At 56.2% G+C, this 26,061-nt stretch overlaps 1 protein-coding gene across 15 annotated transcripts in view; it reads right to left on the reverse strand.

The window, feature by feature from the left end:
• Nucleotides 1-26,061, reverse strand: part of PGS1 (phosphatidylglycerophosphate synthase 1) — a 55,232-nt gene that overhangs the window by 19,484 nt on the left and 9,687 nt on the right. For 4 of the 15 annotated variants that reach the window (XR_004347697.1, XR_004347696.1, XR_004347695.1 and 1 more), the window contains exons 3-10: nucleotides 23,816-23,893; nucleotides 21,615-21,714; nucleotides 20,627-20,816; nucleotides 19,411-19,589; nucleotides 16,894-17,415; nucleotides 6,759-6,907; nucleotides 6,389-6,525; nucleotides 2,215-2,343 (exon numbers count right to left, since the gene is read on the reverse strand). Coding sequence is in view for 6 of the 15 variants with exons in the window: in XM_032617885.1 (XP_032473776.1) it covers nucleotides 2,224-2,343; nucleotides 6,759-6,907; nucleotides 16,894-17,415; nucleotides 19,411-19,589; nucleotides 20,627-20,816; nucleotides 21,615-21,714; nucleotides 23,816-23,893 (1,338 nt within the window). In the remaining 9 variants the exon portion in view is untranslated. Of the gene's footprint in view, nucleotides 1-2,214; nucleotides 2,344-6,388; nucleotides 6,526-6,758; nucleotides 6,908-16,893; nucleotides 17,416-19,410; nucleotides 19,590-20,626; nucleotides 20,817-21,614; nucleotides 21,715-23,815; nucleotides 23,894-26,061 lie in introns of those variants that run through there. The other 11 variants (XM_032617885.1, XM_032617884.1, XM_032617883.1 and 8 more) reach the window with 6 other exon arrangements.

Raw genomic sequence — 26,061 nt, forward strand, 5'->3', positions numbered from 1 at the left:
GGGCCAGGAGAGCCACCACTCTGACTGGAGGACATAAAACTGCCAGTGGCCACCAGGCAACTCATTTTAATCCCTGGTGATAACCACAAAATGGGGAGATTTTCCAGTTTTGCCTTTAGAGCCTGAAATAAAACATTTATTCCACACTCTACACACTGTGGGTAGATGACAAAATTCTCTTCGAACTTTGCGAGAGATGATTCACCTTGCTTGGAGTTGCAGAGCCTGGGACAAAAGCTATGCTGCGTCTGAAGGTGCCGTGAAGCCCGCAGCAGTCCTGGTGGGTGGAAGGGTAGGAGCCCTGGCTGGAGCGAGCGCCCGGGGCGGGGGGGGGGGGGGGGGGGAAAGAAGGGAGGGCCCCGCCCAGGACCATCCCAAAGGCAACAGAGACAAGGCAGAGACAAAGCGGGCAGCTCGCAAAGGGGGCAGCCACGGATTGCTCAAGCCAAGCAGTGGCACAATGCTCGCTCTGGCCCCACAGCATCTGCAGGAATGCAAACGCTGTTTACCGAAAGCCTCTCTCCAAACAGAAACCCAGTGCCCGGCACAGGCACATTCTTTTGGCTTCCCTCCTCTCACTGTCCCACAGGACAATTTAATAACTGGTTTGGAGGCAAACAGTGTTAACTGATGGGCCACTGCCCCCAGGCAGTGTGGTGTGGCCACCGCTCCACCCAACTCCCCACCACAAAAGCCTGCAGATCTGCCCAGGCCCAGGGGAGGGGCTGACGAGGTGCTCCCGGCACCGGCGCCCCACGCACACAGCAAGATGGCGCGGGCTAGGCCAGCCACGGCCTCCCAAGACCCACGGACGCACGCGACCATCGGAGCCGCCAGCCCTTTGGAGGGAGACACGTGAAGCTGCCTCCAGAGCAGGTGGGCAGGGACGGAATCCCGTCTGCTGCCCCCAGCCCCAAGGATGAGCTGCCATGCCCTGGGGCTGCAAGGCCTTCTCTCTGGGCAAGGTTCAAGCACCTGAAGGTCCGGGGACGGGGCAGGGAGGTTCTGAAACCTGCTCTGGGGGAGGCGCAGGAGCACACGGGTAGATATCAGAAGAAACACAGGTCCAAGAGTCAAAAGTGGCTGCTGGGGGAAGGAAGGGCAGCTGCATCTTGCTGGCCTTTCGGTATTATTTTACTCTCTAAATTCGCATGTTATTTGAATGAAATTTAAAGTAATTAAAACGCTGAGAAAAAAATGAAACAAATAAAATTTTTTAAAGTGAGGCTGAAAAGAGAACCATGGTACCAGGCCGCAGGGGACGCAGGCCGCACACAGTGCCAACGCGGACGACGCTCGGCCGCTCAACCCTTTATCCTTGTCCTCCCGCCTCCTCTCTCCCTTCCCCACAGGCCAAAGGCCCAACCATTCCCATCCCCCCAACCCCCTAGCGTGGGCTGGACCAGCAAAGTCCGGCCCAGAACATCCCACCCAGGAGACTGACCCCATCTGGGGCCACACGGCGGGGAGGTCAGGGTCTAAAGGGATCTGAAACACACAGGATGACTCAGGAGAGGCCCCACCTCCGACGGCAGCTGCACCCTGGCCGGCCTCCCGGCGTCCGAACAGCCAAGGGGCAGCTCAGGTGAGGCCTCGTCTCGTCCTCCCGCGGGACACGGCCAGAGGCCCGGCCGCCCGGGGAAGGCTCCTGGGCGGGCAGGGCACGTCCTGCTACCAGCTGCCAGCACGGCAGCATCTCACCTCCGCAAGCGCACGTCACAGAAACGTCAGGGAGATGAGGCAGCAGCCCCCGGGCCTCTCATGCTGGCAGCTGCAGCGGCCCAGGGCCGCAAGCCAGGACGCTCCCGACCAAGAGCGCTGCCCCTCCGCTCCCACTGCCCTCGGAACGGCGTGCTCAGCGGCGAGGAGGGGGCGCAGAATCTACCTCTGTACCCGGTGGCCACCAGGCCCTCACCCCAGGGCCGCCTCCGGCCCCCAGGGACGGGAGAGCATAAGTGGGCCCCACAATGCCGACCGCACCACAGCCCCAGGACGTGGCAGAAGGTAAGAGGGCTGCCCCACTTAGCACCAGGCTTCCAAAACCTCCACAACCACCCACGAGCCCAGACATACACCCCTGGACATGTAACCGAGAAAGGACGAAAGGGCCCTGGAGTCCCTGCGAGAGGCCCCGGGGACCCCCGCTGGGGGGAGCCCCCTGTCCCTCTAGTGACCCCCTGGGAAACCACACTGGGCCGGCCTGGTAGTCAGTACCTGCGGTCCTCAGAAGAAGTTCTTAATCAGCGGAGTCACCATCTTCACCCACAGCTTCACCTGCCGGCTCGGCTGCTCAAAGGTGGCAGAGGACACCGCACCAGACCTCAGGTAGAGCTGCGCCTGCTCCTGGGGAAAAGGGGCAGACAGGGGTTAGGGGTCGGCTCCAGCACCGGTGACGCGGCCCGCCGGCCCAGGGGCTCCGTGGGGGCCCCAGCGCAGGTCGCCCCTGTACACATTCCTTAGAAAAGCCGAGAAGCCAGTGTGCTTCAATTTTTAAGACCAAGCAAGACGTGTGTGGGACAGGCAATTTAGAGTTGAAGAAATACAGCTGGTGGAAAAAATATTTAAAAGTTCGTCCTCACTAAATGAGGTAGTGCCAATTAAAATAATGAGATTTTCTTTAAATGAGACAGTTTTTTCTTCTCTCAAACTAGCAAAAAGTTGTTTTGCAACATCATCGCCCTCTGCTGACGAAGGCCGAGGGAACAGGCACTCCCGGACGTGCTGATGGAATGAATGGAAAGGGGGCTCGGACCATCTGTCTGTAGAGCAATTTGGCAATAAGTACCAAAAGCCTTATAAAGCTCCACCTGCAAGAGTTTCTCCCGAGAAAATAACTGTGCACTAAGATCACACCAACATTTATGACAGAGAGAACCTGGAAACCCCCTAAATGTCCACCAACCAGCTAATTAAATATAATAAACCCATATGACAAATCAGCATTCACCATAAGGTAATCACACTCTAGGAAAACATTTACTTAAGAATACGGGAATGTGCGCAAATATATTCAGTGAAAGACGCTGGATATGAGTTAACATACACAATATAATCCTACTTTCGTTAAGAAGAAAAACACAAGTTACCCGTCTCCACACGCACACAGAACAAGACAGACAAGGAGCAATCGAAACGATTTCAGTGACTCTCTCTGGATGAAAGGTTTAGCGTCTTGTAACTTTTCTCGATTCTTACAATGAACGACTCTTACATATTTAAAAACAAGTTAAAAAAACACTGATAGAACCCTCATCTTAAATTGTGTTTAGAATCTTTGAGAGGAAAAACTGCCTCTTTTTAAAACATTACACCCTACTAGTGCTGTGCTTCCTTAATAAGGTATCGAAGCTTTCAAAGGGCAAAAGGCAGCAGTCAGGGGATGTGATGCTGTTTCCACCACCAGGAGTGGTGACATCCCTCTCTGAACCTTCTGTCCCTTTAATCTATAAAATACTGACTTAACCCACACTATGGAGAGGATCCACCAACGCTGGCTTTGCAAACACCCTGTCCACTGCGGGACCAGGAGCCCCAAGGGGACAGTGGATGCCGCCGCACCACCCCACTGGGAGCTGGACGCTCTCTTCTCCGGGGGCAGGAACGGAAGCCACGTCCCTGGCAAACTCCTCTGACCCAGTGAGGACAGGGGATGAAGGACACCGCACCCTCCAGGACACTACAGAATTTGCCCACAGCTCTCCCCGGCACGGGCTGGGGCGATCTAGTGCCCGACTTCACATCTTCCTGCACATTTTTTGCGCTCATTCCCTTGTGAGTGGGCGCTCCCAGGGCCGGGGTCCCTGGCGCTTCAGGTCCGAGCAGACTTTGCCGGCCGCCCGCTGACCGTGGCTGGATGGGCCTCGTGGAGGAGCCAGCCTCGGTCTCGGGGGGCTGCTTTGCAGAAGTTTCCACAGACCCGGCTCCAGCTTTATGTTTTCCAATGAATACACAGCCAAGATTTCAATTAAATTACCAGAAACACTTAAGTCTCCTCACAGACTCCACACGGGGATGGAGAAGGAAGTCAGCTGGTCGAGGTTACAATGCTGTTCAAGGGAGTCTTTCTTAGGTCACAAGTGGTAAACCGTGTCCTCTGAACAAAACCAGGAAGCTTTCCGTTTTTATTGTACGTACTAAGTGAAGGGAGGGACTTCGGATTCGGATAAAAATATCTCCCCACTCTGGTGCCCAGTGTGACATGAACAGGGCCCTTCCCTGGGTCCCCAGGAGGACTCCAGAGGCAGCTTCTGAGAGCAGGGACCCAGGCAGCCGGGGTTTCAGGGACTTTCTGGGCTCGGGGAAGGTTGTGTGGCTGGGCAGTCCCAGCATCGGGCATCGTATGGGCTTCTCCAGAGGGTGGCTGCAGTCCCAGTATTTAATAGGTGGAGTTATCCAGAAATGCATTTTTGCATTTCAAAGGCACAGAAATCAACGTGCCTCTAAAGAACGGAAGGACTGCAGTGGCATGAACTGTCACCCTCCCACCATCAAAAGCCGCTGGGATTCAGGTTTGGGAAGAAAAACAAAATATCCCAAATATGTCATTTGGGAAAGCAGCTCCTGACCACAACCGGCCTAGCTTTTCTCAGATCCAGGATGTGGGTTCAGTCCCCTTACTCAGGAAGTGGGGGAGAGCGGCCAGCACCGGGACCCTGGGCAGAGACTTGCTCCCCCAAATCAGCCCAGACCCACAGAGACCTGGTCCTCGCCAGAGGCCACGTTCACATTGACCACTCGCTACCGTCTGAGGAAACCCAGCTCTCAGCAACCGAGGCAAAAGTCCAGGAGACCCCACTGTTCCTCTCAACCCAGCCCGCTCTGAGGCCGGCCGGCCCCTACTGGAACCTCCTCGGTCATTTGCTGGAAGCCTCACCATAGCATCTGTGATCTGCTGAGCAGATGAGATTCTCCCGCTGGCCACCCAGAGCCCGACCGCTGCCACTTCCTCTCAGCCCTGGTCGTGAAGCCCTTCCCAGCACCAAGGCCCCACTCAGTCACTGACAAGATTCCCAGATTTCAGGAGGCAGATCCCGGGGAACAAGGCAGTTACCACTTCCTCGTCCATCAACAAAGGCTGCAACAATTTCGCAACAGTCGTTCCCAAACACAAGAATAAAAGCTTAACTCAGTCTACACGCTTCTGAGGGCTGGCCTACAGCAGTGTTATCTACATTCCCGTGACTCAGGAGGGAAGCTGGCACCTTCCCTGGAAAGGCTTTGCTGTCAAGGTCACAAATTTGTGAGCCCAAAGGATCATCTAGGTTTCACATACACAGGTGCTGTGCTCGCATTCTCCAAAGTTCATCAGCACTGCTGCAGGTGCTCAAATGCGAAGATTCACACAGAAGCACTAACTTTCAGCTATTCTCGACTTCAAACAGAAAGACCGTCACGAAAGGAGGCCGAGACCGCTGCCCCTTTGGGAGTCACTGCCACGTTCCTGTCCCAGGGAGCAAAGGGCACTCTCCCCTGCCCCGGCTCCCCAGCCTGACCGTGGGTCTCCAGCAGCCGGCAGCAGGGGCTCAGGGTGCCGTCCCCCGTGACTCTCCAGCCCCACCTCAGAAGAAAGGGCCGCTCTCCCGTGAGCTGTGCCGGGAAGTCTCTTCCCAGGGGAGCGGGAGGTCCTCAGTGGGCCACATAACACGCCCACCGAGCCAGACAAAGCAAGTTCGGGTTCTCTCTCAGGCTCTAGGTCCCCGCTCTCAAGAAAAATGCCTGCCTTCCCCTCTCTCAACTGTAAGGAAAGAAATCCTATTACAACTAGGAACGTGACAAAAACAACACAGAAATTCCAAGACACCTTGCAAACAGGGGCCTGCCTTGCCCAACCGCCATCCCCCGACACGGGCAGGAGGCGAGGCAGCCACGACCTTCCACTGCGTCCCGCCCACCACCGGCCCCCACAAACATGCTACAAGGGGCCCCTGCGCCTGGCCAGGCACACCTCTGAGCAGTCCCTCCACCATCTCCTCTGTCGGTCAATCCCCAACCAGATCATTCCCGAGTGAAACAATCTGAACTAAAATAAACAGAATTCAAGCTCTCAGCGCAGTGGGATCGTGCATGCTGACTCAAGGGCACAGACAGAAATCTGTGAACGGGACTGTCAGAGCGCTCGCAACGGCTTAGCTCCCCACCAACCACCTCTGTCTGCATGGGCGTCTAAGTTCATTCTATGGTTTGGCTCTTTTTTCCGGGTTCTCTGTCTCCACGTGCAGAGACTCTGGCTCCCTGCGTGCCCCTTCTGCCTGGGTGGCAACCCTGCCTCCTGCCTCTCCCTCCCCCGACTCTGAAGCACCTCCTGGGGAGGGTCTTCATCAGAAATGACCGAGGCCGCCTGAAGCTCTTCCCTAATGGACCCAGGTCCCGTGTAACCCTGGCTCCTTACCCCCTCTCATAGTTGATCCGCAGTCTCAGAAGAGGTTGGGAACCAGCGCTATATTCACATGCCAGTGAGAACAGTGTTCTCTTCCCGTGCAGGGAAAGAAAATGTCCTCCAGGATGTAAGGAGTTGGGGGGGATCCCCTGCAGGGCAAAAGCGGGGCCCAGGCTGGAGGCAGAAGGGCCCGGGCTTCGCAGGACAGCCCCGCGGCAGGTGTCCCTCAGGACCGGCCACCAGGACACGCGAGAGGACCCCGGTTCTTTCCTACTCTGCTCAGCCCCCGGCAGGAGACGACAGCAGAGGCAGCCCTCGGGGACCTGGCACCCAGCTATGCCCCCCCCCAACCCCCGGGGAGGTCCCACCTACCCCAACCAACCTGGTGAAGCTGCTGCTGCAGGGCCCGGCTCTCTGTCACAATGGCGATCTGGGCCTCCAGGTCCCGGTGAACTGACCTGTACCCAAAATTAGGAGAGCCAATCAACGTGAGACAGGGCAGGCTGCTCCCTGCCAGGTACAGCCAGAGGCCTGCAGGGAAAAGGAAACGTGCAGACAGGAAGTGAGCACAGCAGCTGCCACAGCCTCTCCAGTCGCGCTCCAACCTAAGAGGAAAGCAGCCCCCCACGGGGTTTGCGTGAACAAGACACCGAGGGGACGGGCTAAGCAGGGGCCACGTCTGCCCAGCCCAGGGTGCTGCCAGGAGGCGCAGGGACCGCAGCGTCTGCAGGGCAGCCCGGCACTAGGGACACTCACTGGGACAGCTCCCCTTTCTGCCGCATGGCACGCTGTGGCCTCTTTTCCCGACAAGGCGAGAAGTGGGTTCTTAAAAGGACCCTGGTGATGCCAGTGCTCAGGCTCTGTTCTCACCCCCACCCACCCCGCGATGCTACCAGAGCCCCTCCCAGAGAGCGCAGGACCTCTAATCCCCGCTCTCCGAACTGCCTCAGCCGCGTCCTGGCCACCATCCAGCCTCCCCTGTCCTTCCGCAGGCCCGGTGGGAAAGCGGCCCAGCAGAGCTCAGGTCACACCTGATTCTCAGGAAAGAAGCCAGCTGACCCGTGGGCTCGGGAACAGAGATGCTTTCACCCAAGCCAGCAGACATGGGGCGGTTACGGGCATGACGAAGGACTGGGTTTAAGAGCGGGTTACTTGGCAAAGCAGGCCGTAAGCAGCCTGTGGGGTGGAGGGCATCTGTCCTTCCTCCTAGAACTGGCGTGAGGACGCCCCCACCAAAACCCTTGCAAGAGCAGAGGGCAGAGAAGCGAGGGGACTGGTCCAGCTCCCACCTCCTCCCAGAGGAGCGCTCCGTGGGCCCCTGAGTCAGAGCTCTCGATGTCTGGGCTCCTATGGGATTCTGTCCCAAATCTCTTAAGGTGGAGCCTGGGTCTGACCGAGCTATTAAGGGTCCCTGCAAGGGGAGGAGCAGCCCAGCACGGGCCCTTTAAGAGGGTTTTGGGGCGGGGGACAGCCGATAGAGCCCCAGCCTGAAAAGAGGGCTCAGGTTACTCCACGCTGCATCCACCTGCTGCATCTACCTGAAGACGAGCTGGGCCCTGCCTCCCCAGGGCCACTCGACTCTCCCTCGCTCAGATTGCTGACTGCGAAGCCCACCGGGGCACCAGAAATGAGCCTGCTGGGGGCTCGGGGCTTTAGGCCAGACAGACGAGAGGTCACGAGAGGCCGGCGCACGAGAGAACCTGGGAGGCCCTGTCCGTTTCAGTCCCAACCCAGAGAACACTGCTTCCCCCTTTTTTGCTAGAAAATGAGCCAGTTAATACCACAGACAGGAAAAAGCAGGGCTCGGTGTGAGCAGCCATGTGGTAGTGGCTCCTGCCTTGCCCGCCACCCTCCCCCAGCCCTGGGAACTCGCCATCTCTGACAACACCACGGCGACATCTCTGTAATGAAGATGGTGGATTCTCTCAGAATCCTACATGTCACCTGAAACACGGCAGGCAGGTCCTCTGCTTTGCACCCCATTCCACCCCCTCTGAGTTCCAGGCCCCATCAGGACTACTTCTTCTAAAAAGACTATTCCCCAAACCTAACCTCTCAAGGACATCTGCTGCCCAGACTTCCTTCCTCCTACGGCGAGCCCAGGCTTGCATCTGGCCTCTTCTATCTTTCCCTCCACGCTGCACCAAGAGCGCCCAGGCCAGGACACCCAGTGTGGCCACGTCAGTCCCAGGCTCCTCTGCAGGCCACCCTGCACAGGGCTGGCCTCCTCGCACCCTCCCACCACCACGGGTCTCTCCCCTGCCAACGTGAGCCTTTCAAAGGGCACACAGGCACGCAGAAGCAACACAAGCAAATCAACGGCATGTAACACACACCACGCTCCTAAAATAGAAGGCCATTTCCTAATTCTCACTCAGAACAGGAGCATTTCCAAGAACGTCTTGGGTAAGAGATGACGGCTCTCTGCTGCCTGTTCCTGTAACATGCCTGCCACCCCCCAACACACACACACGCAGGGGCCACATCAAAGCCACTGGCTTGCCCGTGTGTATCGCTCGATCGACTGTAGCCTGGGCCGCTGCATGTAAGCAACCGTGTGGCTCATCTTAGCACGCGGCCAGACCACACGGGTGGGCAGGCTGGCCCTGGCACTCTGCTCCAGATGCCCAGGGAGGTCCGAGCGCCCTCCTCTGCAGTAAAGACCCTCCATCTGCACTAGGCTCAGCCGCCCCGCCCCAGCCCTCCATAAGCGCAGGGCTGGGTGAGATCTCCAACTGTCGTTACTGTTCCAACTCTTCTTTTATTCAACGTATTTTATTATTTCATATTTTTTTGGCTGCACCACACGGCTTGCAGGATCTTAGCTCCCCAACCAGGGATCAAACCCATGCCCCCTGCAGTGGCAGCTCAGAGTCCTAACCATTGGACTACCGGGGAATTCCCTGTTCCAACTCTTCTGATGCCAAGATTGGCCCCTTAAAGACATTGGGTCTGCTTTGTGCTACCTGTCCAGTTGGCTTGCCCAAGCCTACTCAGAGAAGGGACAGGTGAGAGCCAGGACTAGGGACGCCCAACACCCACATGGGTGACGTGGGATTAGGCTGGTGTAAGTCACTTGCACCATGACCCTGTGTCCCTCCAAGGCTCCCAGACCACAGGGTCTGGCAGAGAAGGTGGGAAGGGCCTGGTCTTACATGTACTTATTTGTAAAATCTGCCTAAGGGCTTCCCTGGTGGCGCAGTGGTTGAGAGTCCGCCTGCCGATGCAGGGGACACGGGTTGGTGCCCCGGTCCGGGCAGATCCCACATGCCACGGAGCGGCTGGGCCCGTGAGCCATGGCCACTGAGCCTGCGCGTCCGAAGCCTGTGCTCCGCAATGGGAGAGGCCACAACAGTGAGAGGCCTGCGTACAGAAAAAAAAAAAAAAAAAAAAATCTGCCTAACCGCAGACCGCTCCCTCTCAAGGCAACCTATGGGTCAGCCATCAGAGGCAGGCAGCCCATCTCAGCCCGGCCCGCAGCTCCCCAGTATGGACCACTGCTTCTCAACCTGTTTTCATTCCTGATCCCTGAAGGAGCTTTTTAGCCCTGCTGAAGACTTTTTCAGCACCCCCCCCAAGAACCAGTCTCTGCTCCGTGGGGCAGCATCAACCCTGTTGGTTGTGTATGACATACACCTATTTCTTCTCTCTTCTCTCTTCCCTTCCACCTCTGCCTCCCTCAGCTTCTTTCCTCTCTGGCCCAGGGTGGACTTCAGGCGAGTACTTGGATTAAAGAGGCAGCGCTTTTTTACCTACTGACCACTTTGGTGAGGCCTGCAATCACTCAACCAACTTTCCCTGTAGACTCATTTGCACAGTCTTTCTCCATCAAAAAGAAAATAAAGACCATAAATGGCGAGACGGCCACCCTCTGGCGTGCCGTGATGGGCGGGGGTCAGCGCAGCGTGGGCAGTGCCGTGATGGGCGGGGGTCAGCGCAGCGTGGGCAGTGCCGTGATGGGCGGGGTTGGCGCAGTGTGGGAAGCCAGAGGGGGATGCCACGCGGTGCCACCAGCAGCTTCACATGATGCCCACAGCCTCAGAGAGCCCGGGACGGGGGGCCGCTACGAACAAGAGTCCTTCTAGATTGAAGATCACCAAGTCAGGAGTTTTTAGCTATTGGTCTGTGCCCTGAAGACAACTGGGAAATTCTTACTCGGGGAGGGGAGGCCCTCCCAAGAGGCCCTTTGGAGCTCCCCTCCCACCAGACACACAATGCCACTCAGGATGTCAGGGCGAATACACACAAAGGGTGAGACTGCCGGGCAGGGACTCACTGTCGGGAAACACAGCACTTCCCAGCCCAGCCATAAACCTGTTATCAAGCCCCAAGTCCTCATCTCAGGGCCCGACCTTTGGGCCCAACACCTCCAGCATTCCCAGAACCGGTGGATCAGGGAGAGACTCTGCAGCAGCAAGGATGGCACAGGAGGGGAGAAAGTGCCTTTGGGGGTGGCGGGGGGAAACACTGAACTTCAGCACTGGGGACAGCAGGTCTCACCACAAAGGGAGCGTGCCGTGGGTACAGGGATGACTGGACTTGGAGGCCAACAACTTCCACTGCCTCCCAGCTCTGCAATGAGACATCCTGCCCCACGCCCTGGCCTCCTCTGAGGGAGAGAGACACCTGCTTCCGCTCAGCTCGCGCCGACGGTCCTTCACAGTCCCAGCATCGTGCTGAAGGGTAAACCAGAGAGCCCCAGGCTGCCCGCAGCCCTGGCTCACCCTGGCCTCCAAGCCCCTTCCAACCTCAGTGCCCATCCTCCACTCTGACCACCCTGGCCCAGGGGGTGTCCTTCAAGCCTAGTGTAGTCTCGGGGCTCCACGCTTCTGTTCCCTCTGCCCGGACCTCTCCTGCCCGGGGGTCTCTGCTCAGTGTCACCTCCTCAGAGAGGCCCTCCCTGATCCCCATCTAACAGACCGCCATCAACCTGGTGCCCCCTCCTGCTCTGTCTTCTTCAAAGCTCTTTCCACGACCTGACATTGTATTTGGATAGATTCATCCACTTCTTATCTGCTTCCGAGTAACCCACACCTCAAGAGGGCAGGGAGTTGGTCTAGTCCCCAGTGATGTATCCCCAATGCCCTCAATGCTGCCTGGCACACAGCAGGCCCTCAATAAATACTTGTTTGAACAAAATAAATAAAATGCGGATAAAAACACCTCTTCCAGGGCTTCCCTGGTGGCGCAGTGGTTGAGTCTGCCTGCCGATGTAGGGGACGCCGGTTTGTGCCCTGGTCCGGGAAGATCCCACATGCTGCGGAGCGGCTGGGCCCGTGAGCCATGGCCGCTGAGCCTGCGCATCCGGAGCCTGTGCTCCGCAACGGGAGAGGCCACAGCAGTGAGAGGCCCGCGTACCGCAAAAAAAACAAAACAAAACATAAAAAACCACTTCTTCCAACAAATGTTTAAGTATATAAAAAGGCCTTGAGGTTCTACAGCAGGAGCACATGAACATTTCAGGTTAGAGACCTTCTTTGAGGATCTCTCCAGGAAAAACTCAAAATTATGCACCCCTCCCTCTCCTCCCCACACAATATTCTGCAGTAAGTTTCAGAGGGTTCTCAGACCCCTGTGAAAACAAGAGGGGACAGAAGACATCACAGTCCTAACCTCAGATGAATGAATGAGCATCACCTACTCTGAGGCCAGAACAGAACCAAAACACTCCAAGAGGCCTGGAGGCTGGTGCCTGCTCAGTCCAAGGTGAGCGGCACTGCCCCAGGCACACCCCCATCCCCAGGTGAGAACTGCCTCACGTGTGCCCCACAAACAGGGTGGAGCTGCCCTGGTTCTCACTACAAGTTCACCTTCGGGCGCCATGCCAAGTGGCCTATCGGGAAGGCAGTAAAAATAGTGACAATTCTCACAATCATTAACAGATTCCTCTGTCAGCAGGAGCCAGAAATCTCTTAATCCAGTGGCCCTGCCCCGCCCTCGCCACACACATCGTGCTGTTAATGCTGGAATATAGCATCCACACGAAATCAAAGTCGACATCTTAACAGCAGGCAGAGCCCATGTCCCCCAGCGTGGATGTGGCCCTCGCTCTCACAGCAAGAAATCCCATGGTGGTGCGCACACCACCTCTCAGCCCCTCCTCCCACGGAGCAGGAAGCTAAGAAGATGCGAGAACTAGGTTTGACACACTTCATACTCACTCAGACTCCCCTGAAGTTGCTGCCTCTCCAAGACCTGAAGAGGTTAGCTCATTGGCACAAGGTAGACAGAGCACACACAACCTCTGACAATGCCATCCTGCTCCTGGTCCCCTGTACCCTACTCTCAACCAGGACCAAGTTTAAAAGGGGAACCCCTGGAAGCAACTGAGGTGTTGTTCAGTAGGCGAGAGGATAAACCGTGGTCCATCCGTACAATGATATACATTCAGCGCTAAAAAGAAATGACCTATCAAGCCATGAATAGACGTGGACGAAACTTCAATGCATGGTAAGTGAAAGAGGCCTGTCTGAAAAGGCTTCAGGCTGTTATGATTCCAACTATATAATATTCTGGAAACGGCAAAACTATGGAGACAATAAAAAAAATCTATGATTGCCCAGGGCGGAGGCCAGGGGTGTGGCGGGGAGATAGGCAGAGCACAAGAACACAGAGCGGGGGGGCTCCCCTGGTGGCGCAGGGGTTAAGAACCCGCCTGCCAATGCAGGGGACACAGGTTCGAGCCCTGGTCCGGGAAGATCCCACATGCCGCAGAGCAACTAAGCCCGTGCGCCACAACTACTGAGCCTGCGCTCTAGAGCCCAAGAGCCACAACTACTGAGCCCACGGGCCACAACTACTGAAGCCCACGCGCCTAGAGCCCGTGCTCCACAACGAGAGAAGCCACCGCAACGAGAAGCCCGCACGCAGCAACGAAGAGTAGCCCCCACTCGCCGCAACTAGAGAAAGCCCGTGCGCAGCAACAAAGACCCAACACAGCCAAAAATAAACAAGTAAAATAAATTTATTTAAAAAAAAAAAAAAGAGCACAGAGGGATTTTAGGGTAGCGAAACTACTCTGTACGTTTGTCCAAACCCACAGAACGTATACCACCAAGATGAACGCTGATGTAAACTGTGGACTCAGGGTGACAATCACGCGTCTCTGTGGGTTCATCAATTATAATAAATGTAGTGGGGGGGCTGTGCATGTGTTGGGGGGCAGGGAGAACACGGGAACTCTCTGTACCTTCCTCTCAGTTTTGCTGTGCACCTAACACTGATCTAAAAAAACTAACTCTTTAAACTCCAGCTGAGCTGGTGGTGCTCCCCATTAGGTCGGAATGCTCCCCCACTCCCAGAACCCTGTCCCACCTCACCCACCAGGTGAGGAACGAAGGCTGGGCAACAGGAAGCTGACAAACCACCAATCAGAAGAGCTGCCAACTGACGGATGTCAAAGGTGGACCCCTACCTCCCCACACCCCCAAAGCCCTCCTGAGGCCAAGCAGATGCTGGTAATAAGACTTCCGGGTTCAGTGTCGCCCTTCACTGAGCCATGGGGAGATCAGCAACAAAACTATAGGTGAGGAGGATGCCTCTCCTCGCCAGGGGCCCCAGCCCTCCGAAGCCACACATGGCATCCCTGCCACGACCCCTGGGAGTCCACTCCTCGCCCATGAACTGCACGGTCACTTCACAGAAACTCGAACGCATGCATGTCGCCACTCCCTCCTGAGTACAACCCAAAGCCATCACCCCAGCTGACACGGAAGTTGAACCTGGTCCCTCCGCTTCTGCCAAAGGCAAATTTGGGCTGAGAACCAGGCTTTGAGACTCCCATCCTGGTAACCTGTCCAACACATCATGCTTACCCAGGGTAATAAAACTAACCAGATAAAAACTCCCAATAAAAACTAACCAGATGGGACCACGTTGCCAAAGGGGTCTCTAGTACATGCCTTTAAAGAGTGGAAGGTCCCTCTGGTTCTTTGAAGCAGCTCAACTTATTAAAATGGGATGTATATTCAAGTCTGCTAGGAAATCGACAGAGTAGCCAGTGAGGCGGCCTCTGCTCAGGCCACTGGGCAGAGCCAGCGCTGCTCCAGCCGAGCACGCACCCCTGGCTCCATGTTCCTGGCGACACTCGGTGAGCAGAAAACAACAGAGTACACCCCAGCCCTCGGGGCCTCCCGTCACCAGACTACACTGCTATCCACTAGCACCCGTGGACCGGTGTGGCCGGTGTGCACGAGAAGGCTGTTTCTCCCCACCTCGCCTGCCAGCGTCCACAGGCCTGGACCGAGCGGAGCTTTCCTGCATCGCCTCGCACGTGGCCACCAGCAGGTCCAACACAGTCAGGGCCCAGAGCCTCAGGGTGCCTGACTCCCAGAGGCATGCGGCGCTGACAGCGCTCTCGGAGGGCAAGGGTCTGGAAGCGGGAACACGGTGTCCCTGTTCCCCCCGTCACCCAAGGGCTTCTGGCAGCAGGAGCCCGGGGAAGGGAACTGTAGTATAGGCCACTCAGCCATGGGGAAGAATTTTCCGGGGCCCAAATGCAGACACACCGCTTGCACCCAGCACGGCCCCTGCACAGGGCAGGCAATCAGTAGATGGTCCACCACTCCACAGTCCAAATCCAGCGCCACCTGCGCTGCCAGCTCCTCGTCCTAGGTTGCTTTGGGGGAAATGACCATCAAGAGATGAGCCAGAAAGGGGGGCTGACGTAAGAGTCCCCACTATCGAGAACAGCCACTAGGCAGGGAAGGGCCTGGCCTCTCATTTCAGCGCTGAGTGATCTGACCTTTGGCTCCTGCTGTTAGGGTGAGGTGTCTTCTGCGCAGAAGCCCCTCTCCACGTGCCCCGTCGTGCTCTCCCCCTCCCTCTCTACTGCACACACCCTGGGATTCCTGGCCTTCCCCACTAAGCCAGCTGCCAGGTGGCAGGGCTCCACCCGCAACAGGGCGTGTGGCAGGAGGGAGCGGCTGGAGCACGCCAGTCCGGGAAAAGGCGAGACACACTGGAAAAGCCGGTTGGGTGTTTCTGTTTCAACGGTAACTGGGGAGTCACTGCACGTTTATCAGTGCAGCTTCATGGAAATAACCCATAGCACACTCAGAACTGACGGGCCAGGCTACGCTGGGGGCCCCAAAGTGACAAGGGACCCCCTGCACCGACCCAGCCACAGGGCAGACGAGGAGCGAGCGCGCTCAACGTGCCTCTGCACAGCTCGCCAGGCACACAGGTCCCCTCAGAGCTCAAAGCTCCTCCCACTATCCAGCTCTCTGTCTCCACTACCCCACCCCAGGCACCACTGTTATTCTCAGAAGTAACAGAGCCAAACCTAAAATACCTTCCACACCCCCGTGGGCTGGCCTGCCTGCCCGGAGACACCTAATCACCGGCCGGGCTTAGCCCATGACACATCCAGGATCGGTACAATGGCAGAGCTCACTTCCCACACCAGACAGTGCCACCTGCCTGAGCAGGCACGCAGGCCTCACGGTAGCAAGTGGGAACCACCCAATCCCAGAGGGCTGGACCCAGGAGGCCTAGGGTGGCCTGGGGGGGTTTCCTAGTATACCTCCAGATGGAAACCAATGGTTTAAGAAAACAAGAGTCCAACCTGAGGGTTCAAAGTGACCTCAAGTCTAAACAACATAGATGAGTGGCTGTGACAACACCATCCCCCTCCCGCCTCGCTCAGGCTCTCCAGAAGCCCCCAGGACTAGCGCAGGAGCAAAACGGGTCTCTGAACCAACAGCAAGAATTCAGGAAAGCCAGGCACTTCAGTCGGGGCTTGGGGTCCCCACGCTGTCCACTATTCCTTTAGACACAGGACTAACCGAGCTGGCCATGGGGTCTCCCGGAAGACAGAGAGGAGCAGTCACACTCGAGAGGCAGATGCCCTCGGCATGGAGAAGGCACAGGGTTCTAAACCCGTTTGTTCACATCGTGGCTACCCCCTGGGATTGTGCCACACGTGGGCTGCTCCACGGATGCACATAACTGTACAAGAGAGGCCATTACAATATGCAGTTCACACTCGAACCCACCCTGAGGCAGCCCGGTACATGTAAACATCCTAAGTAGACAGCCTTAGTTTTCTCAGCTATAAAAAAAAAAAAACCACGAAGGTTTGGCACATAGGGGAAAAAACAGGACTGGTGAGGAAGGGACTGAAAAAGAAGGCTGTTTGATGCCAAACAAATGATCCCTAAGGAATCCTCTCTGTCCCCAAGAAGGGCAGGGCCAATGCAGGAGAACTCGGATGATCACAGAAAGACTAAAGCACGTGCCTTTTCACCTATCTGAGGGGAGAGGTTACGTGTATATTTTTTAGAACAGCCCCCAATGATCTGAGTTTATAAGTTGGGGAGAGATCTTGCGTAACGGAAATGCACATAAACGCGATGACTGGGATGCGCCCGCAGGGCTGTCATGAAGACAGACGGGGCGAGGGGCAGGGCTCCACCAGGCAGGCACCGGCACCACGGGCGCTAACAAGTGGGCCAACTGGTCCACCCCCCGCCTGTCCCGCATGGGGGCTGTCCTCTGGCCAGCCGGCTGCCACATACCTTTGGCATGAAACGTCCAGCCCCTCCGCCAGTACTCCTGCAGCTGGACCCGCTCCTGCTGCCCCAGGCTGCACACCTCACTGTAGAACTGCCGCTCAATGTGCACGTAGGCGGCCGGGATGGCACCTGCCACCCCCTTGGCCCCAAAGAAGCCGTTCACCTCTGGCGAGGCCAGCAGGATCTGGTACTCGGCTCGCGTGCCCAAGACCAGGTCCATGTAGGCCTGGGTCAGGTTGAAGTAGCCAGTGGTAAGGTAGACCTTAGCGCCTCGCTCGGCCTCTGTCAGCAGGGTCTCAGTGACAATCTCGTCGATCTGAATCTCAAAGGGCTTCATCTGGATCAATGGGTAAATCCAGGTGTCTGGGGCTGGCCCCTGGTCTCCAGCGGCTGCTGCATCTTCCCGGGTTAAGAGGGAGCTGCTGTGGAAGGTCTGGGCATGCAGCATCTGCTGGCGGGTCCTGGCTGAGTTGATCACATCCATAACCCTCTTATTGGCTGCCTTGCAATACGCAGCCTGGTCACCTAGAGGGAGACATGGCAAAGGGGAGTCAGGAGCAGAGAAGGGAGGCTCTGGACTCCATTCAGCACGGGAGACACACCACATGGCATGTGACAGGCAAGCACAGATGCCACAACTGATCCTTCACCAAACACGTCCCGATTGAGCACGAGACACCGGGCCCATGTGAGGCTCCTCTGTGGACAGAAATGCTCGGAAAAGGATCTTGCCACAAGAAGCCTGCACTCAGGGGGAAATGAAAAGGCCTCTACCAATCCACTTACGAAAAGTTCAAAAACAGGAAAGACTAGTTGAGGGTGGCAGTGGTCAGGATAGTGGGCACACTGGGGGTCACGCCTGGCTAGGGACCCGAGGGGGCTTCTGGGAGCCAACCCACTATGAACACGTACACAAGCTGCACACCCGTGACTAGTGGGCATGTTACACATCAGAAAGAACATGTGTCCGACAGAGACACGTTTAAGTACGACCAGAGAGCAGGAGAGCGAGCCACAAAGGGTCAGAGGTGAACAGGCAGGCTCTGGGCCTTGTTTTCACACGGACACCAGTGACGAGTGGCTGCGTGGACACAATGAAGAGAAAAGAAGTGAGTCTAAATTCTATCACTAGATGATAAGAGAGTTAATGAGCTAAAGCATCCAACTCAAGAAGTTAGGAGGAAAAACAACAGGAAAAGCCAAAAAATACAGTACAAGGAAGGACATTATATAAAGCAGAAATTAACAAAACAACAATATAAAAATAGGTAACTTCAACATTGTCAAAAGTTGATTCTCTGAAAAAACTGACAGAATAGCAAGCCTTGGGCAGGGCTGATCAACAAGAGAGAGACGGACAGCACGACTGTCCTGGTCACCGCTCACGCGCTCTGGGCTGGGAACAGGCGCACACGCCCGAGTGCCTTCCAGGGCTGGGCAACAGCCCAGAGAAGGAATGTTGCTTGCGGGGATCCCTCCTTACTGACGGCGGCCACCACGGGGGCCGCTCACTCACTGCTTCTCTCGAGCTGCCCTGGTCCCGAACACGGCTGTGCCCAGCCCCCCACGCCCTCTGAGTGTGCTGACTCTCAATTCTTCCCCAAATGGGGGCCCTTTTTTCTGCATATTCACACCAGGCCTGTTAAGTTAGATCAGGGGTCAGCCAGTGTTTCCTGTACAGGCCAGACAGTAAATATTTCAGGCTCTGTGAGCCAGAGGGTAAAATTGAGAACACTGTGTAGGTACTCATATAATGAAAGAGAAAACAGACTTCCATAAATTTTTGTTGAAATTTAAAACATAATAGTAGTTATCATACTACTCTCTGGCACGTAGGCGTAGCGGCAGCAGGCAAGGCAGGCACACAGATCACGGGCTGGCTCCACAGTGCACAGATCCCCAGCCCCCGGGACAGGGTCCCCACCAGACATCCCCACTCAGATGCTTCCTTTCTGGCTCTTCTCCTCACATGGGCTAGGTTTAACCCGTTCCCCACATTGCTGACACGGTTGCAAATTCAGCAGCAGACCTCCTTAAAGGCCACCAGGAAGCCACGGCCACAAGAATCACAGGAATGCAAATAGCCCGGGAATGCTAGCTGCCAGGGTTTGCCTATTTCCAGTGAGCAGGACCGAGGACTCTCCCATTTCACGTTCCAGGCAGGAGGCCGCAGACCTCAATGGAGCCGAGAGCCACAGACCCTCTGTGCTCCAGAGTCACGGGAGGTGGCCCTGAGGGGGGTGGCCATCTAGCAGGCCGCTTCCTGTAAGTGCACGGCAGGCTCCCGGCTCACTCCCGCGGGCACCCAGACCCGAAGCCCACAATCCCACCTTCCCCGGTGGCTCCCTCACCCGCAGAGCATGACCGATAGCCAGTGAGTCACGTCTGTCTGGCTCCAAAGACAAAAGCAGAACAAGGCTCTGCCACCCAAACCTAAACCCGTGGCAAGGCCCCCAGAGGCGCGCCCTCCTCACCCTCACCACCCCCAGGCTCAGGAGGGCGAGGAGCCCGGGACCCTACCTTTGTAAGGATGCACCATCCCCTCCACCACCTGCACCGTGTCGTCCCCCTGCAACTGCAGGGACACGTCCCCCACCGCGTCCACCAGCTCCGTGAAGAAGTCCGCAATCTCAGGACAGTCCTGCAAGAATACGTAGCGGTCCTGCCGGTTGGTGAAGTAGGAGTCACTCAGGTTTGCGCTACAGGGAGGAAAGCAGCAGGTGAGGACTCAGGTGATAGGGTGCGACAGCAAGTGCTGGTGACCCCGGTCTCAGGGTCACCAGCAGGAGCAGGGGAGCAGCCAACTCGGATCAGGTGCACCAGCAGCCAATTAACAAACAGCTACTGACGGGCTTCCCTGGGGGCGCAGTGGTTAGGAATCCGCCCACCAATGCAGGGGACACAGGTTCCAGCCCTGGCCCGGGAGGATTCCCATATGCCACGGAGCAGCTAAGCCCGCGCACCACAACTACTGAGCCTGCGCTCTAGAGCCCGCGAGCCACAACTACTGAGCCCGTGTGCCACAACTACTGAAGCCCGTGCACCTAGAGCCCATGCTCCGCAATGAGAGAAGCCATTGTAATGAGAAGCCCGCGCACCGCGACAAAGAGTAGCCCCTGCTCGCTGCAACTAGAGACAGCCCGCACACAGCAACGAAGACCCTACACAGCCAAAAATAAATAAATAAATAGATAAAATAAAATAAAACAAACAGCTACTGAGCCTGGCCGCTCACGAGAGGCGGGCGAGAGTGACACTAAGGTGACACAGAGGAGTGACCGCAAGGCCGTCCCCTCACTGAGCTGACCACCAAGAGGAGATGCGGACACTTACAGAGCCAAGGACCACTCGGGCTTGGCCCCGGTGTCCCCTAAAGGGCCTGGATTCCCACCCGGCCCTGCCTGACAAAGTTATTTGTCCTCTCGGGCTTCTTGTGTACAAAGTGAGGGAAAGACCACGTGGGGTGACAGTGAGCATTAGCTGAGACAGTACACGAGGGGCTCACCCAAGAGCAAACACAAAGTAAGGGCTCAGTAAACCACGGCCAGCTATCAGTCGCCCTTCGTGGCTTCCAGCCTCCGTGGCAGACAGGACACCGGGAAGACGCCGGGAGGGCCAGGCAACCAGACTAAACACGTAGCAGCAGGCCCTCGAAGGCTCGCGGGGACGGACCTTCCCTTCTCTGCGTGCTGCTGGTCTCTGCCCTGGAGACCCCGACAGAAGGAAGCCAACTCACCCGCTCAGGACGACGCTGTTGTCGAAGAGGTACACCTTGATGTGCTGCAGGCCGATGGTCTCGTTGAAGCGCTCGGGGATGAGGAGCCGGAGGAGCCCACGGAGGTTAGGCGTGTGGAAGAGAGACACTCGGACCTGTTCTGGAAACCTCTGCAGGAGTGGGAGCAGCATCGTGCGAGAGTTTTTCCTTCCTGAAGACGTGGGCAAGCAGGAGAGCAAGGACGGCAGAGTCACACCAGGAAAAACACGCAGCCCGCCAGTGCAGCGCCACCTACCAAGGGCCTGCGCAGCCGTCCAAGTCAGACCGCCGGGGGCTGTTTTCAGCCAGAGGGGCTCCGGGACAGCTTCTACCTGGACACCCACCACATCTCGGGGCAGGACTGAGCGGCCCGTGTAGCGGACATCCACTCTTCCAGCCCCACAGCACCCTCTACCCACCTCATGGTAACTGCACCCAATCTCCTCCTGGGGGCACCACCCAGCCCCGCTCTCAGATTTCTGCTCTGGGTGAAGATGACTCTGTGCACCCCGGCTCTGGGAAGGCACGCAGGCCCAGGCTGGGCCGGTCAGCACGCTCAGGAGGCCCAGCACAGAGCCCGAGACAGGCCATGCAGGAGCTCCAGGCTGACCACGAGGGAAGCAGGTGCTCTTCCAGTGGACAAGACGTGGCAAGATGGGCCTGGGACTGCCAGAGGCTGCCGCAAGGAGCCAGAGAATGAAGCCAGCCTAAAGGTCCAAGCCCCAAATCACGACCCACCCGAACCAAGTCAGACGTGGAAGTCAAAACAATTCTCTTTTTCCCAAAGTCATTTTTACTTGGACTGTCGGTCACTTGCCACAGACAGAATCCTGACGGACAGGCCGTCCTGGGCCATCCCAGAAAGGCTTCAAATAGCCTTGCTGCTGGCTGAGGACAGGGCGGTGAGGGTGTAATTCCTCATTCTTCCTGAACAGGGAAGAATCGGGGCCAGGGAGGGCGTCAGACCTACCTCTTGAGCCCCGCGTGAAGTCTAAGAGAATGGACACCCTGAGGTCGGAAGGAAACTTCGTCTGGAGTGACTTTTCTAGAGTGCTTTCCAGGCAATCCACCTGCCAAGAAAAGACCCCAAAAGAACAGAAATGAAAGATCTGAAAAGATGGTTATGTATTAAAGAAATGAACCAACCTGTCAGCTAATGCCCGCACGGTCCTCTTTGAACACACACAAGCATGTACACGCACACACCAGCCATGCTTGCCCAGAAGCCAACGCTGCAGAACCTCTTCACCTGAGGCCACCGCGGTAACCGTAATCCAAAGACATGGCATCTGCGGCCTGGGCCTGGCAGGATGAAGGCTCTGGGGGTCAGGGACACGGTGTCCAAGGGTCTGGACCTCGCCGCTCTCGAAAACACTAAGACACCAGCTCCCACACACGTTGCAATGGATCATCCTTACAGGCACACAACAAACAGCGCCCCACACACAGACAGCACTCGGTAAATATTTGCTCAATGAATAAATCCAAGACACAACCTGCCCACTGCCACTCTCCACAGGCTGGACGTGGCATTCGTCTCCCAGGAGAACAAACACGCTTCCCAAGGTCACAGCTAAAAGCACGTCCTGAAAGCGGGGCAGACTTTCCTCACACAGGAAGGGAAGGGGTGGGCTCTCTCCTGCCCCCCACCCTTCCCCCTCGCCCCCTACCACAGCCCCTGTTCTCTTCCAGCTATGCCCTGGGGGTTTCTGAACAAGGCAAACCAAGAAACAACACTTGCTGTGGGCAAGGGTCCATCTCATTCCCTCAGAGTAGAAAGCCATCCAGGGACTCCGACAACACAGCGACCTCATTCACACTCACTTCAGCTCAACCTACAGATTCTGCGCTGGGCTCGTCCTACAGGAAGCACCCGCTGCACAACAGGTGACGTCTGCTCCTTCCCAGCCCCGCGTGTCTCGTTGGAAGGGACAAGCACGGCATGACAGCAAGTCTAGGTGGAGCCAGGCTGGCCGCAGACCTGCACCCGACACCAGCCCTGGGCGAAAGCAACGGCCAGCTCGACCTGCCATGCTAGCTCCTCTGCCTAATACAGACTCAGAAGCCTTCTCTATGAAGGACCAGATAGTAAATATCTTGGGCTTTGCAGGTCAGATGATCCCTGTCACAGTTACTCAGTTCAGCCACTGTAGCAAGAAAGCAGCCATAGACAAAACAAAAATTAATGAGAGTCACTATGCTCCAATAAAGCTTTATTTATGGACACAGAAATCTGAATTTCACATGCTTTTCATGTGACACAATTACTACTCCTCTTTTGATCTTTTGCCAAACATTGAAAATGTAAAGCAGAGGACACGGGTTTGAGCCCTGGTCCAGGAAGATCCCACATGGCAGAAGATCTAGGTGCACGGGCTTCAGTAGTCGTGGCTCGCGGGCTCTAGAGCGCAGGCTCAGTAGTTGTGGCGCACGGGCAGAGCAACTAAGCCCATGCGCCACAACTACTGAGCCTGCGCTCTAGAGCCCGCGAGCCACGACTACTGAAGCCCGCGTGCCTAGAGCCAGTGCTCCGCAACAAGAGAAGCCACTGCAATGAGAAGCCCGCGCACCGCAACGAAGAGTAGCCCCTGCTCGCCACAACTAGAGAAAGCCTGAGCACAGTAACAAAGACCCAACGCAGCCAAAAATAAAATAAATAAATTTATTTTTAAAAAAAGAGAGAAGCCACCGCAATGAGAAGCCCACGCACCGCAAGGAAGAGTAGCCCCCACTCGCTGCAGCTAGAGAAAGCCCGCACGCAGCAACAAAGACTCAATGCAGCCAAAAATAAATAAATAAATAAATAAATTTTAAAAAAAGAAAATGTGAACACCATCCTTAGCCCATATTCCACACATAAATAGGCGGTGGCCAGATTTGGCCTGCGGGTCACAATTCTCAGAGCCCCGGCTTGGCAGACAGACGGCCTACGGCCCCTGCGCAGGGTGAGGAGGACACGGGCCAGCGAGGTCAGGAGGCCCAGGATCACATCTTCCTGCACCCCTAGCTGATCCTCCTGACGTGCCCCAGAATCTGGGGCAACAAGAACAAAAGCTGGCCTGAGACGCAGGCCAAGGAGGGCGGCTCTACCCCAACTCCACGGCTCTACACAGCCCAAGGTTTTAGGGTGACTCACTACTGCCAGTAGGACCACCCCTGCTTAAACCTTACCAGTTCCTGTTCCAAAGGACCTGTCCCCAGGTAGAGGGACGCCATCACGACCCGCCTCTTGGCTACTTTTATCTGCCCCTGAAGAGAAGAAACAATTCAAAATTCATAATCACCATTTTCACAGTTCAGTGAGAAAGATACAGTCCTTTGATACTGGAGGCAAATAACACTCCAAGTTGCAGTATCCTGCATCTTCACCAGTTAATATTTAAACAAGCCCCAAATGTGTGTGGTAACCTACCAGGCAAGGAGCCGCAACCCGCATTTGAAATACTCAGCCTGAAAGTAAGGCATGATCTAGCCATGCTATAAGATACAGCACAGTCACGAAAAGAATGAAGGTCTTTGCACACTGACCTGAGGGGATGTCCACAGTGCACTGCAGGAACAGAAGCAAATCACTGAACAGAACGTAAACCATGCTCCCCCGTCACCACCCCATGCACACCTGTATAGGGGTGTGGGTGGGGGTGTGTGTGTGTGTGTGTGTGTGTGTGTGTGTCCAAGGAGCAGAGCCAGACGAGGGAGTGCGGGGGCAAACTTGCACTCCAGCCCCGTCTGCACAGCTGGGGTTTTATAATGAGCATGTAATTTTTTTTTAAAACATATTTATTTATGTTTATTTTTGGCTGCGTTGGGTCTTCGTCGCTGCACGCGGGCTTTCTCTAGTTGTGGTGAGCGGGAGCTACTCTTCATTGCGGTGCACGAGCTTCTCATTGCGGTGGCTTCTCTTGTTACGGACCACGGGCTCTAGGCGTGCGGGCTTCAGTAGTTGTGGCACGCGGGCCCAGTAGCTGTAGAGCACAGGCTCAGTAGTTGTGGAGCACAGGCTTAGCTGCTCCACGGCATGTGGGATCTTCCCAGACCAGGGCTCGAACCCGTGTCACCTGCACTGGCAGGCGGATTCTTAACCACTGCGCCACCAGGGAAGTCCCAAGCATGCAACAGTTTTGAGATGCAGACAGACAGGTACCTAGCTAGACACACACACAGAACACACCAACGTTCAAAGGTGATGCATCAGTCCCAATGGCCAGCATCCTCTCCCAGGACCTGATCCAGCCATGGGAGTACACCGGACCCCTCACCAGCGCGGCCAGGCCCCAGAGGAGGTCAAGAGCAGGAAGAAGGGCAGCACCACGCTCAGGGCAAGCTGGCGAGGGCACCGGGGAGGCAGGACACACGCACGTGCTGGCTTTCCCACACGGCCCCCGCAGCCTGCACTGTCCATGGAGGAAGAGGGGCATCTTGACTAGATAAACACACCAACACACCACTGGGAAAGGCTTATATGCAAGGAACAAACAAAAGAATTTCCTATGTTTGCTGTTTCCTTCGTTCTGTTATTTATTCAGATGGTTGCTTGTGGGGAAAGTGAGTATGAAGACAGGAAAGAGAGGAAAACAAGTTAAGTGTGAGGCAATCAAGTTCGGGCAGCAAAAGTCTATGCAATTGTTTGCCATGGCGCCAGGTCCTCTGGTACAAGCTCAGCTGTCACGAAGGCCTGGGCCCAGGCAGAAACCACGCTGCACTCTCTTCTCTGGGAACACGGGCCACTCTGTCCCAGGAAGAAACACATCCCGCTCCACACAGAACGTGCCGGAGAACCCGCCCATGACTCAGTGCAGAAGGCAGGGAACGGTGGCCTCGGATTCTTCCTGGCCTGCTGGGCTGAGCCCCTCGCGCGTCCGTCCTGGCTGCCACAGCCCCACCCACCCCGGGCAGGTGCGCCGCGTGGCCTCACCTCCAGGCCAGGGGACCCCCATGTGGAGACTCAGTCCATCCTTCACCCGGAGTTGATTGGGACACTAAGAACCACCTCCTTTGAAAAACCTGTTTCTTCAAGCCAAGCAGAGAACCAAGTAGGAGTAAAGAGCAAACAGCCTCAGCATCAGTTCTACACAAACAAGGACACACAGGAGAGTCAAGCAGTGTAGGGAAGTGGGGGAGAGCATGCACGTGTGTGCGCGCGCGTGCGCACACACACACACACACACACACACAGCATACCGGAATGAGCCAGCCGGAAATTAAGCTAAGAGTGGATATACAGAACAACAGGGCAAAGGAGAGAAAATGTGCAAGCATTCAAATGAACTAGAGTTGGTTGTGCAGAAAAAGGAACATCTACATATATTTCCTGTTATGTCCCAGCACTTCTCCTGACCGCATCATACCTTAATTCTAACATCACTGAATTAATACAAACTCAGAATTCATGTAACTAAAAATTAATTAGCGTTTAA

This window comes from Phocoena sinus, chromosome 20 (assembly GCF_008692025.1).
Source record: "Phocoena sinus isolate mPhoSin1 chromosome 20, mPhoSin1.pri, whole genome shotgun sequence".
Lineage (NCBI taxonomy): Eukaryota > Metazoa > Chordata > Mammalia > Artiodactyla > Phocoenidae > Phocoena > Phocoena sinus.